This window comes from Herpailurus yagouaroundi, unplaced genomic scaffold (assembly GCF_014898765.1).
Source record: "Herpailurus yagouaroundi ecotype Mexico unplaced genomic scaffold, PumYag 213, whole genome shotgun sequence".
Lineage (NCBI taxonomy): Eukaryota > Metazoa > Chordata > Mammalia > Carnivora > Felidae > Herpailurus > Herpailurus yagouaroundi.
The window spans coordinates 15,096,010-15,109,706 of record NW_024412444.1 but is presented as its reverse complement, the minus strand read 5'-3'; the positions used below and the strand labels follow the sequence as shown (position 1 = coordinate 15,109,706).

Below are 13,697 nucleotides of genomic sequence, written 5' to 3'. Positions count from 1 at the left end.
CCGCATTGCCCAGGAGTGATGGAGAAGTTCCTGGGCAAGGAATTGACTGCACTTTGGGACAGGGGCACCCAGCCACTTCTGTTCATTAAGAAGAATTTATAAGACCTTTTTAATTAGGCCCCTAAAGGAGGCTGAATGACACTAAGAGCCCAATTTTCCAATTTTACTATGTTGTACCCAGATGACTCTGGTTAAAAAGCAATGACATTGACTAACAGGACGGATCGTGCCATGGTAAGTGGGGTCAGATGATGATGCAAATCAGTACGCATCTTCCTTTCCCTCCAATTCTTCAAATAAAGCACCTTTTTTCTTCTTTCTTTGAAAGTTAACTAGCAAATGAAATATTTACATTAAGGGCTACTTCACCCAGGTACAGCAAGTAAGAGCAAAATAAAACAAGAGCATCTGATGGGCTCAAAAGTCAAATTTCCAAATTAAATACATACATGGTCAAGCACCTGATGGAGGAAGATGTGAAGGTGAGAGGGTACCCAGGACTCCCCAAATCACAGTCTAAAATCACACACTTGCCCTACCTGCCTGACAGGAGTCCTGATCCGTCAAAGGATGGCTGCTTAATTTTTAAAAAATGACCAAGACAAGGACCAGGCCAGACAGAGAAGACAGGAGACAGAAAAGCCCAGCAAATGATGGGAAACGGTGCTTGGGGCAGGAAGGGGAGAAGAGGAGCGTGCTGCTAGGCCTTTCTGTCCCAGACACAGAAGATCCCCCTGCAGAGGCTGGGAAACTGCCCCTCTTTCAGAGTTAGGGCCCACAGGCCAGTCACAGCATCACTGCAGGAGAAAAAGTTCCCAGGAGGAATAAAGGTGGTTCACATACTCCAGCTATCTGCCCACCGTCCTTCTGAATTTTTTTCTTCTGTGGAAGGAAAAGATGTGAATAAAAGAATGGATTTGTTTTAAAATCAGGGGACTGACAGGAAACTAGCAACACAATCGAATTCCACAGGAAACAGGCGGGAGGGTGTGCCCCCTGCTGGATGCAGGCTGGCACGTGGCCACACTTCCAGAGCCAGGAGTGAGCGTTAAGTAGCGTGGCAGCAGCATCCCCTCACCAAGGGACCCAAATGGCCGAATCTGAAGTTACTGACACATGCACACGGCCAGAGCAGCACAGAAGGAATACTGTTATTCTCACCATCAAAGGCTTCTTCGTTTCATAAAAGGACGTGCTTGTTGCGGCAGCACATATACTAAAAGGATGTGCTTTAGAGACTGGTTTCCATGGAGAAGCAGCCTCACTGTATTTTGAGTGGTACTTAAAGCCAAATGTGTGGTTCCCCCCAGAAACTCTGCTCAGGTACAGTGAGGGAGCTTGGCACACATGTCCACAAACATGGTGTGGCGTTAGGGCACTGGCAAGGGAAAGCCCTCAAGTCAGCGCTCGGGCCCAACTACATTTCCAGGAGGTGGCCAGGGGGTGGAGGCAGAGGTCAGCAGAGTCTAGAGGGCTTGCTGCCAACGTGCTGACAGCCCAGGAGGCAGGTGCTCATAGTGAGAACACACCCGCTTGCCCAAAACTCAGCCGTGGGACTACTTTTCCTATAAACAGGGAGGTAGGACATGGGAAGGAGCCCTGGACTGCTGGCCTAGCTGGCCATCTTTCAAGAGGAGCTGGCCCTGGGGCACCAGGATGGATGGCTCAGTAGGGTAAGTGACCGACTCTTGGTTTCAGCTCAGGTCGTGATCTCACGGTTTTGTGAGTTCGAGCACTGCATCAGGTTCTGCGTGGACAGTTTGGAGCCTGCTTGGGATTCTCTGTCTCCCTCTCTCTCTGCTCCTCCCCAGCTTGCGCTTTCTCTGTCTTCCCGCAGAATAAATAAACTAAAAATAAAAAAATAAAGAACAACAACAGAGGAGCTGGCCCTGACCGCAGCGGCCCTGTGCTGACAGCAGTTCCAGGTGGACCGTGCGGGGTGAGGGATGAGAGACCAGAGCACCAGCTGTCAGGCACAGCCTCCACACCGGGGAGCACAGCAGAAACCTGGCTGGGCCCATTACCGAGAGCTGGGGAGTTGGCAATATTGTTAGGCAATAGCAGCTCCTCCTGGAGCAGAGAATGATCATTGTGAACGTGTGCACAACTGGTCCCGAACCCTGATGCGGGTGAGGACGATGGGGTGTGCTAACCTTAGTTTGCCAAAAAGGCTGATCCCAGTGCCCTGCCCCCAGACATGATGGTTCCAAAGGTCTGGAGTGGGTCCTGGGAAGCTGTATTTCTAACTTGCAACCAGGCAATTCTGAGGCAGGTAGTTTAAGGGCCACTTTTGGAGTCTGGGGTCAAATGGGCATGCGGTGGGTAAAAGGGTTCCAGGGGAGAGGGTGGTGGCCAAGGGCAGCAGAGGAGGAACTTGTGAGCCCTAAAGGTCGATTTCTGTACACTCAAGAGGTAAATAAAAGTACACGGAGGGAGGGAGGGCTGCTTCAGTGCGTGCTGCCCACCCCACCCCATGGGACAATCAGTTCTAAGCTAGCCTGACCATGCCTTACAAGAGCATAATCAAGGCCACGCTTTGGGAGGGTCTCTGACTGGGCAATGATACCTTGCATTTAGCTACTTTTCCAATTAGCACAAAGCATTCTCCCTTTGAACAGATAAAAAGTCCAAGTGGCTTGGTGCTAGTCTCCACGTGCTGTGGGTCTTGGTCCTTGGCCCCTGGGTGTGTATTAAAGGGGTGCATTTTAGCCAAACCACCATCTGACACAAGTTGCCCTGTTTCTGGGTATAAATGGAAAGTGTGGGACATCAGGACCACTATGACCATCACCATTATCACTATTACCATCCAGGATACGGTTTGTGTCAGTGATACCCAAAAGGAATATATTAGTGAAAGAAGAAAAATGCTTTGCCACCTGAGAACGATGCCTGATGATGTTGCCTGCTGGCTGCAGGGTGCGGGATGCAGGGCTCAGACCATCATCTGGAGGACCAGATCCCCAGGCCTGCCACTCTTGTCCGGAAGCTGGCATTCAGGGTTACTGAGCAGTGCTGGAAGCAATGGGCCGGAGGGAGGGGCTTGCCACACAGAAAGCACCTCATTTTATTCTGAAGGAAAAAAATACCCCACTTCTGCTTCAGCTGCCATCTGTGCAATCTCCGCGAGAGCAGCACTCTCTTCAGGGACCAAGGAAGCTCACACCGGGTCACCGCTCCCTCAGAGCCTTCTTGCAGGTGGCCAAGCCGGGGCTCTTGAGCCAGCCTGCACTGAATCTGGAAAGGCACGTGGTCTGGGGTGCACAGCAGCCAAGATGAGGTGTGTGACTCCTCCTAGCTAACTCCGGGAAATGTGACCCAAAAGACTCTGCGTTTTCATTTCTTGGGTTTCTCATTGAGGAACGTTGTTCCCACTCTAAAAACCCAGACCACAGTGCTGACGTGGGGAAAGCCACAACTCCAGGGCCATCTCTGTTCTAATTTGGTGCATAACATCAGGTCTCCTTCCTTCTCTTATGGAGTAAGTTCCATGTTCCTGTGAAGGGTCAAGCGGCCACATCTGTTTCCGGGCCAGGATGTTAACTATAACGTCCAGGAGATAGTTTGCTGGTGTGTGTGGCACCTTAGGTCAATCACAGCAGAAAGGAATACATTAATCAAAGGGAAAAATACTGACTAGAACAGACTGGTGACAAAAATAATGTATTGATTTTAAAAGAGCTTTTTGGTCTTCCCTTAGAAGCGGAGCTCCTCCTTCCCGTTGGGAGGTTTGAACGGACAGCGTTCAGTCCAGCAGCTCTCCGACGTGTCACCTGCCTGGGCCAGTCCTACTCCACTGCAGACCCCCAGCAGGGCTCTTCTGCACCTGCACAAAACTGCCCCGCGGCTGGTCCAGGTGCCACAGGTGTCCACGCCTCTGCGGTCACAAGGTTTTGTCAGCCAGTCTGGACACACCTAACTGAGTCCTAACAAAGTGGATCAGCCTGGTCTCTGTGAGGAATGCTGTCCCAACAGTCATTCCCAAGCAAAGAGCCCCCACAGCAATGTGTGCCAGCCTGGCTGGCCAGCCCTGCTCACAGCAGAGCAACACCTGTGGGAAGAAAGCATGGTCATCACCCCTCCATCCGTACGGCCTTCCTCTGGGGCAAGCCAGGGAAAGCGGAGGCCCTAATATTCCAGCTTCAGGTCAGAAAGAAGGGGTGACAACCGCACACCGAGGGGCTTCTCTGTTCCCACTGATAACACTGTTTGGCCACGTCTATCATAAGATGCTGTCCTAGAGGTTTAGGGGAAGGGGTGGCAAATACAGTAGAACCTTGGATTGTGAGTAACTTGTTCTGCAAGTGTTCTGCAAGATGAGTAAACACTTCTAATACATTTTAATTTGATAAATGAGCGATGTCTTGCGAAACGAGTAGTATGTGATGCTGAATGTCACATGATCACAACTGAGTCAATGGTTCCTAAAATTTGCTTTGATATATGAGTGCTTTGGATTATAAGCATGTTTCTGGAATGAATTATGCTCACAAACCAAGGTTTCACGGCACTTACCCAGCTGATTCAGGAAGAGGAGGAAGGGGGAGCCGAGAGCAAGGGACAGTGGGCAGCTTGCAAAATCATGTAGTGTGAAGGCTGCCGGGAATCTCACCTCCGAAATACCAGTAATCCCACCACTGAGGGCGAATGCTCCTAGGAGGGCCGGTGATAGGCACAAGCCCGCCAGGGGCCTATGAGGGCTCTTTCGGTAGTAGCGGTGGATGAAGCAAAGGCTCTGTGTGATCCGAATGCCCATGTTAAAGCAGTTGGCCAAGATGAAACCCACACTGCCACACCACTGGGTCAGGAGGTAGGATAACACCAGGAATGAAGATGACAGGGCCAGCATTGTGAAATTGTACCTGCAGAGAGGGAGACAAGCAAAGCAGGGCAGTGGGTACGTTCTCCCAAGGTAAGATTGCTCCAAAATAAGTGGCTGTGAACATGAGATCACAGAAAGCACCTCTGAGTTGCCATGACCCAGCTAGTTTTCATAACCATGAATGCTATATGGGTAGCACGGAAATGTCATTGTCCCGCCACCCCCGGCCCCTCACCGAATAGAAGAGTGAGAAAATGAGTAATTCAAGATGTTTATGGTTTTTAAGGATAAATGATTTGACACTTTGTGGTCAAAACACAAAAATCCTGTTCAGCCCAAGTCTTCAATGTGAGGCACAAAGAATATGACAGGGTAATCATTACACATGAATGCAAACTCTGAGACAGGCACTGTGAGGGGTGCGGGGATACGTTGGTGAGTGACACACGTGGCCCTGCTCTGAGGCTTCGATGCATTTTACAGACAAGGAAACCAGGCACAGAGAGGCTGAATAATCTGCTTAAGGAGTGACCTGACTCTGGGCCCTAAACTTGGGGAAACGCATACTGCTTCCCTTGGGAAATGCAGAAGCCCTGCAACCTTGGCCAGGAGACTTTACCCGCAACAGGTGACCAGCCTCCAAAGTGACATGCACACAGGGAGCAAGGCCTGAACCACTGCAGTGTCCCCATCCTTCCATCTGCTCTTCATGTCACCAGAGCTCTCTAGATTCCTGACTGGATGGACTATGCTGCCCTTCTACTTCTCTGGCTTCAAGCAGCATGAGCTTAGTTACCTTTAGGTCTCAGCAAGGGCAACTGAGTCTTAGCAAAGAGAAAACAGCTGCTGTAGTCTTCCAAAAGGCTTGTACAGTCATGAACAAAATTCTCCAGCATCTGGTTTCTGCCTAGCGAGCAACAGGCATTCTAGGTACATAGTTTTTGAGGGAACCAAACCATTAGGTCCCCCAGCTATGTCTGCTGGGTTAGGAAACCTCATAGGCCACCCAGGTTCAGCAAGCAAGGGGTGGTAAGAAAGCCACTATGTCTGCCAAATGCCCAGGTACTAGTCCTCAGGCTGACCAAGCCCAAGGTGCTATGGAGATATACTTTATCAGAGGAGGTGATAAGAATACCCCCCCCCACACACACACACAATCCTCCAACAAGGGAGGTGTACTTTTCACTGACACCTGATCAATGATCAGAATGGCCAACTTCATAACAAGCCACTGAGGGTGGGGACCATCACAGACCAGTTACGTGACCTCTTTTACAAAAAGAAGTAGAGCTACATAATCTTTTTTTTTCTCCCCCAGAAAATATCTCAGACAGCTCTACTGCACTAATCCTTGGATTTGAGGCAAGAGATTCCAAAACTTTCAAAGTCATTCTCACCCAACTCTAAGTAAAATGTCAATAATGGGTGAAACCAGTAGCTAATTCACGCTAATTCAAGCAGCGACGAATTCAACAGTGTGGCTTCTTTGGTGTGGCCATTTGGGAAGAGCTGATAATGATAAGGGTCCAGTGTTTTTCACTGTCAGAAGATGGCTCTACAGCTGTTGAAATTTCCAGAACTCACAAATCTATAGCCTTAAAGGCATAATCCACTTCAGGAAAATAAGGGAAATTTAAAGATGTAATTAAAATACCACTTTTTAAATCAATTCAAAATTAGCGACAATAATGACTATTCTATAAGGTTTGGTTAATGTAAACAGTAAATTCTTTATGAATGCTGACTTTTTTCATGGCCCCAAGAAAATACTAGGCTTAAAATCATGCTTATCAAGACATAGATGGTCAAGGATGTGGGCTGTGGCAACAACTGCAGTGTCCCCCAGCGGGTGCTGGTTGAGCACATCAAGGCACAGCCATCAATGTGGCCTCCGCAGCCATGAAAAGGATGGTGCCAGTCTCTCATGAGCCAACATGAGAAAATGGCACTCGTCCTTCACTCAACAATTATGGAGACCAGCTCCACGCTGGACATTCAAAGGCCAACAAATCAGTCTTGGGCCTTTGTGTCCCTGTCCCCTGTGCCTGAGAGGCTCTGCCCCATCTTTGTACAGCAGACTCTGCTTGGTCACCCAGCCTCAGCCTGAATGCCACCTCCTCAGAGGGGCCTCCCAATCCAAAAGAGCCTCACTCTCTCTGCATAACCCTGTTGTAGTTATCTGAGCTGCACAGTATTTCCTTATTTATTTACGTGTTTGCTGTCTGCCTCCCCCACCGTCAGCTTCAGGAGAGCAGGGATCTCGTCTGTCTCTTCATTGCTGTATTCCTGGAGCTTAACACGATGCCTATTAGAAAGCAAATGCTCAAAAAGCATTTGTCAAATGAAAAGAAATGGAGAGCTCCTTAACAAAACAGAACAAAAATTCTTCAACAGGGAAGACGAAAAAGCCATCATTCAGAGTCTATATATATTATGAGGTTATTAACAAAAAAACTTGGAATTCAAAGGATTTTCTAATATTCCAGGTCCAACCAAATGCCCTATTTTAATTTAGAAAAACACTGATTAAAGTTTTAAGTAAAAGCCCATGACTTTATCAATACAGTATTTTTTTTTTCAATTCAGAATCTAATATGCCCAATGTAAATCAATCATAACATTTAACTAAACTGCCCAAACCCACTATAAAAGTCCTTACTGGAGTTGTATGTCTGGTTAAATTCACAGAGATAAAAAAATGCTGTGGTCTGTGATGAGGCCAGGTGCCATGTGCTCACACGGGGGCTGGGGGCTGGGCCGCAGGCCCAGACAGAACCTGGCTGCTGGGTTTAATACACACAGGGGGAACACATTTCACTCTTTGGGGAAGTGCGTTGCTACAGATGAAAACTGCATTAGAAGGTGCTTTGGTTCTGTGTTTTCTCCATGCTGACTACTAATACCATGGAAATAATTTTCCAGATGTTTATATATCATCAAAATCGCATTACAGCGAACTTAGAAAGTTGTTTCTTTTGGTTCATTGCAATGTAAGAGGAAAGAAAGCAGCCAGCCACTGTCTATATTCCCTCATGATTTGATTGTAAGATACATTTTACCATATTAAGCAGGCTTAGTGCTGACTCTCCCCCTTAACACTAATGCTGAAATTATTACAACAACATTCCCTCCAAAGAGATAGATTCCTTGTCCAGAGCTCTTTGTACTGTGGCCCAGTGCCTCATTTAGTATATTTTACATTATGTCTAAAAATTATTTCACGTTTGAAACACCTTTCAAATAAAAACACAGTATTTCAAAATTAAGCTTAAATAGACCTTTTCATCCATGGGGAAAAAAAAGGTGGGGAGGATGCCTCCCAGTAGTTTTATAGTTACACATTTAACTATCTGAAGTAAAAACCCTATCTGGCCAGTATCTGAGAACTGCAGGTTGTGACTTAAAAGTAGGCTGAGAAATCAGTTTACTGGGTCATGACATGGCAGTTTGAAAAATGCAATCTAACAGAATTAAGAATCATCAGTGTGTCTGCACATAACTGGGGTATTTGCTGCTTCGTGAGGGCTTCACTCAGTCATGTCCACCTAATATGTACAGGGTCACAGTGCTCAATGTAGTTTTTACCGATAAACTGGTCTGGGCCAGTGGTTCCTCAGACCGTAGCTGTCCATCAGACATCTCCTAGAGCTATGTGATGAAAGATTCCTTGGCCCCAGCCCCTTACAGGCTAATTCAGTTGGTCTAGGAGGGGCTGGAACTCCTAGGGGACTCTGGTGGGTCTGGGCTAAGATGCTGCTCTGGGCTCCAGTTCTCGACTGTGCGGTAGCAAAGTCACCAAGCTTCCTTGTGAAACAGCCCCAGGCTGGAAGCATAAAGAGGCTGCTCTGAATGATAGGAAGGTTCTCCAACTCTCAGTTACCCTTTCTTGTCCCACCTCCACCACTGGGCCTGAGGGCTATTGATGGCACTCAAGGCCTTAGAAAGGCAGTACAAGACCTCCCACAAGGGATCCAGGCCTCAAGGGACAAGAGGATCACCAGGACCGCTTGCCTCATTATCTGCACCCGTCCCTCTACGGTCTTTCCCTTTTCCTCCTCTCCTTTTCCCCTATCAGTTTTACCCCTCTCCTCAACCTCATCCTGTAGTGATGCTTTAAGATACTGCCACGCTACTTCTGGCATTTGGGACGCAAGAGATGAATGATGCTGGGTGAGGGTCAGAAGCTCTAAGCTAGGAGGTGGTGTCAGAATCACTGAGGAGCTTTTAAAAAACACGTATGTCGGGAGGCGGCTGGTTTCGCAAGCGTGCTAGGAGAGTGGTGGAAGAAGGGCCGATAGGAATCTGCACACCGAACAAGCTCCAGGGGGCATTCTGACTGACGGCCAGTGCTAAGAACCAGTCTGAGGCACCAGAGCAGAGGTCCTGATCTGGGGTCAATGGATGGGAAAAAACTGTGGCAAACATATATGCGCACTTGGGCCTTTCTCTGAGGAAAGATGTCACAGATCCCTGAGTTTCTCCAAGGCCTACAAATCAGAGTCTCAGGTGGAGGACTCTGCATCTTGCAGAAGCTCTGTGGTAACCCACAGGGGCACTGGGCAAGGCGGTGGAGGAGTGGAGCTGGTCCTGTGCCTGTCTCTGCAAACCTGGACTAACACAGCCCCATGGGGCCCGGATTTCTTCCTCCTCCAAAGGGAGGCGAAGGGGGGTTGCTGCCCCGGCCGTGCGTGGGGAAGACTAACCGGATGGTGCGTGCACAGCCACCGGAGAGCCCGGGCATGGCGCTAGTGCTGTAGGTGCTGCCTCTGCGAGAGCTTTCCGTGAATCCATGCTCAGGACGAAAAGAGAGAAGACTGGCAACTCAGCGGAAGGCCATGATTAAAGGCGGGTCTTTCAGGTTACCTACCTGTCGACCTCCTCTTTGCTCATGGCAGCAAATGTGAAACACTCGGTCACTCCGTTGATGGCAAGCAGGAGGACGTAAAGACAGTAGGAACGCAGCAAAACAGGACCTATGAGGAAACAACCCACAGAGACTCCAGAGCCCAAACAGAAAGCCCACACGTACCAGAACTGGCTCAGGAGCCCTGCTGGTATCGTCAATGGGCAGACACGTGCTCAAGCCTATGGTCTTAACTATCTGGAAGGCCTCCCAGTATTCCATGGCACCGATTAAAAGAAACGGCTAAAAACAAAAGGGCAATTGAGATTAAGCCTACAAATCTCTCTTAACAACTAAATTCTCATCTGGCCAGGAAGCAAGTCTTCTCACTTTGTAAATCTGCACAAAGAGGTCTGCTGGTTTGAGCACTCAAGGCCACTAGTGGCCCTGCATGTATGAGAACCTCGGCTGAACAGGTCGTGGACAAAAGACACTGGGGAGAAGCCCAGGGCTCAGGAGCGGCAGAAAACTAGAGACAGAACCCCTCCGCAAATCTGCAGGGAGAATCAGAGTAACCATCGTTTTATTTTCTTCTAAAACATAGTGATGTAGTTCTATAGCTAACTAACAAGCTTCACAAAAATCTGCTAACAAAAGAGTGGGAGCCTTAAAAATGGAATTGATCCCCTCTTTTAGGAGGGCCATTACCAAGAGGCAGCCAAGCAACTTTTTTTAATATTCCTGTTTATTTTTGAGAGAGCACGCATGAGCAGGGGAGGGGCAGAGAGAAAGAGGGGACACAGAATCTGAAGAGGTTCCAGGCTCTGAGCTGGCAGCACAGAGCAACGTGGGGCTCGAACCCACCAGCCATGAGATTATGACCTGAGCCAAAGTCAGATGCTCAACGGACTGAGCCACCCAGGCGCCCCACAGCCAAGCAACTTCTAATAAAACCTATGACCCAGCAATTCCACCCATAAATATCCATCCAACAAAAATAAATGTATGTGTTCACAAAACCCCTTGTACAAAAATGTCCATAGCGATTTTACTCATAATAGCCCAAACTGATCATCAACAAGAGAAAGAATAAACTGTGGGCCAGCCATATAAAGGAATACTTCTCAGAGAAGTGATCAAAGAGAAAAAAACTACTGATCCGTGTCAAAACATGGATGAATCCCAAAAACTGTATATTGAGGGAAAAAAAACAAACATTAAAGTGTCCATACTTTATTATTTCATTTGCTTTTTTAAAAAACTTATTTATTTTTTAAATGTTTATTTATTTATTTTTGAGGGGGAGAGAGAGTGAGTAGAGGGGGCAGAAAGAGAAGGAGACAGAAGAACCAATGTGGGCTCTGTGCTGACAGCAGAGAGCCCGATGCGGGGCTCAAACTACGAACCAAGAGATCGTGATCTGAGCTGACATTGGACGCTTAACCGACTGAGCCACGCAGGTGCCCCGTGTGATTTCATTTATATGAAGTCCCTTTTAAAAGCAACACTGGGGCGCCTGGGTGGCTCAGCTGATTGAGCTTCTGACCAGCTCAGGTCATGATCTCACGGTTCGTGGGTTCAAGCCTCGCACTGGGTTCTGTGCTGACAGTAAGAGCCTGCGTCAGATTCCATCTCCCTCTCTCTCTGCCCCTCCCCTGCTTTCTCTCTCTCAAAAATAAACATTAAAAAAAAAAAAAAGCAATACTAATCTGTAGTGATAGAAATCAGAACAGTGGTTGCCTCTGAGGTAGAGGGAGGCAGATGACTGGAAAGGGTCCTGAGAGAACTCTCTGGGGTGATGAAAGTATTGAACCTATCAACCAGGATGTTGGTTACATGGGTGTATATATTTGTCAAAACTCATCAAATTGTACTCTTAAGAGTACAGAATCTTACTTTATGTAAATTAGGCCTCAATAACTTAGTCACTAAAAGAAATCCAGTGTTCATATTTTCTGGCAAAGGAAAGGCATTCAGATCCACAGCACGAGTCCAAAGAGTCAGGAGCAGAGCAAGGAGATGAGGGAAGGAAAGCCAGCAGGGGCCAAGGTTGGGGATATACTACCAGAAGCCACCATTGGTGTTAGAGAGAGAGCTGAAAGTTCGGTCAATGTGAGAGACAGCTACCACGAGGAGAAAAATGCTAGATGACCCTGCTAGGACAGTGGCACTGATGGAACCCTGGGCCAGGCAAGAAATAACAACAGTCCTGATTCACCAAACAGCACATTTTTTTCAGAGACTGAGAATCCAGACTATTCTTAAGACTCTTCTATTTCTGAAGAGGATACCAAAGGAATATCTTTTTGAATCTAAAATTGTTATTTTTTTTAACGGTGTTGTATTAGTTTCAGGTGTACAATATAGTGATTCAACAATTCTACACATTATTCAGTGCTCATCATGTTGAATCTAAAATTATTAATGACGGACATAAAACATTAGAAACAGAATTTATTACCTTAGAAATCAACTAACACTGACCCTTGTAACTGATAAATCTATGATCAATGCTGAAAACTGGGACCAGCCTCTTACTTGAGCAAAAGGGCTACACAATCACAGCAGTCTGTTTCTGTACCTTCTATGACTAATTACTCTACCAGGTGAACACTGTATTGATGGGACATCATGAGTGATTTCATTACAATACAAGCTGTTTCTTGGTGATTACCTTTTTTAAGGAGGCCCTGCTACTGTGAAATAGTCAAATCCCCAATCTCTGCACACTGACTCATACTAATGGCTTCCTAATGAGGCCTCCCTGCCTGTCTGATGGAATCCCAGTGTCTCACAGCACAAGCTGCAGGGAGCTGCAAACCACCTCATTGGGTTCACAGCAGGTGTTTCTCCAAACTTAATGACCTTGGCTCTTGTGTAGAAACTTGGCCCCTCCTCCGTAATACCCTAAGTTTGGGACCATTATAGTGGAGACCAAAACATGCCAGGGAACTTGTAAAATGGCATCTGACAAAGCCCTTTACATTGAGATGGGGCAGCAGAAAGAAGACTTCAGGGTTCTTGTCTAGTGCCCTGAGGAACTGAAAACATCTTTACCCAACCCAAGATGAAACACTGCAAGTGGACTGCCAGCCTGTGGCCCAGCACATTTTGAAATTGGTGAAGTCCCCAGGGCCTAGCAAGTGCTGTGAGGTGCTCAGTGGCCTGGGCACTGATGTTTCAAAGTTAGACACGTTCGATAATTTTGTCCTTCAAAGACCAAGAGTCACTGGATTAAATATACCATTTTACTTGCCGAGATCAATTTTATTCTCTGCAAATGGCTCTGAGTTATCTTCAGAGGCTCTCATGCATCAGGCCGTGAGATTTATGTGGCATTTACTACCTTCAGATGTGTTTAGTATCAAGCGGAGACTCATTAGAGCCTGCTCTCTGCCTTCCTCCCTCATCCAAGAGGGTGCACAGGGAAGTGCCCCGCAAGACACATCTTAAGCCTGGGAGGAGAGCCAAAGATTCATAACGACTTCTCCAAGTGAATTTGGGGGACTGGCTGATATAGTGCCAAACCTCCCTAATGGTACCCAGATGTTTCTGACCCTGTATGAGGGGAACGGCCTCAGAATCCCAGCCACTGACAATGTCCCCTATACTGACAAGTATCAACCCGTATGCACGCAAGTTTTTGAATTTCATAAGACTTTTCTATTTCTGATTAGAAATTAGAATCAATCTGACAAAACTCTTGCGCATACCTGATCCAGAGCTAAGCATGACTCCTCCATAGATATCCAAAGCCAGCTGAGAATAGGCAAAGCCAAAAATGGTGATGGTCAGGCCGGCCAGCAGGGCCAGCTTGAGCAGGGACTCCAACACGGTGGCGGCCACAGCCATGTCCTCCTGGGACAGGGGGAGAGGGAAGGAAGTTGGATGAATCATGAGCTAAAGAAAAACTTCACATCTGGCCTTATCTCTCTTTGCTGTCTTACAGATCACTCGTTCACCTGCTGAGAGGCATCACTGTTTTTCTGCAGCCTATGCTGTTTCCATGTCAATTAGCACGAAGGAAATGAA

At 47.4% G+C, this 13,697-nt stretch overlaps 1 protein-coding gene across 1 annotated transcript in view; it reads right to left on the bottom strand.

Annotated features, from left to right (window-relative positions):
* Positions 1 to 2,833: 2,833 nt before the first annotated feature.
* The window catches only part of RFT1 (RFT1 glycolipid translocator homolog), a 35,899-nt gene continuing 25,035 nt past the window's right edge, over positions 2,834 to 13,697 (bottom strand). Inside the window, exons 10-13 of the mRNA XM_040454805.1 lie at positions 13,379 to 13,523; positions 9,690 to 9,795; positions 4,613 to 4,862; positions 2,834 to 4,051 (exon numbers count right to left, since the gene is read on the bottom strand). Of these exons, the coding sequence (XP_040310739.1) occupies positions 3,884 to 4,051; positions 4,613 to 4,862; positions 9,690 to 9,795; positions 13,379 to 13,523 (669 nt within the window). The 3' untranslated portion in view covers positions 2,834 to 3,883. The remainder of the gene's footprint in view (positions 4,052 to 4,612; positions 4,863 to 9,689; positions 9,796 to 13,378; positions 13,524 to 13,697) is intronic.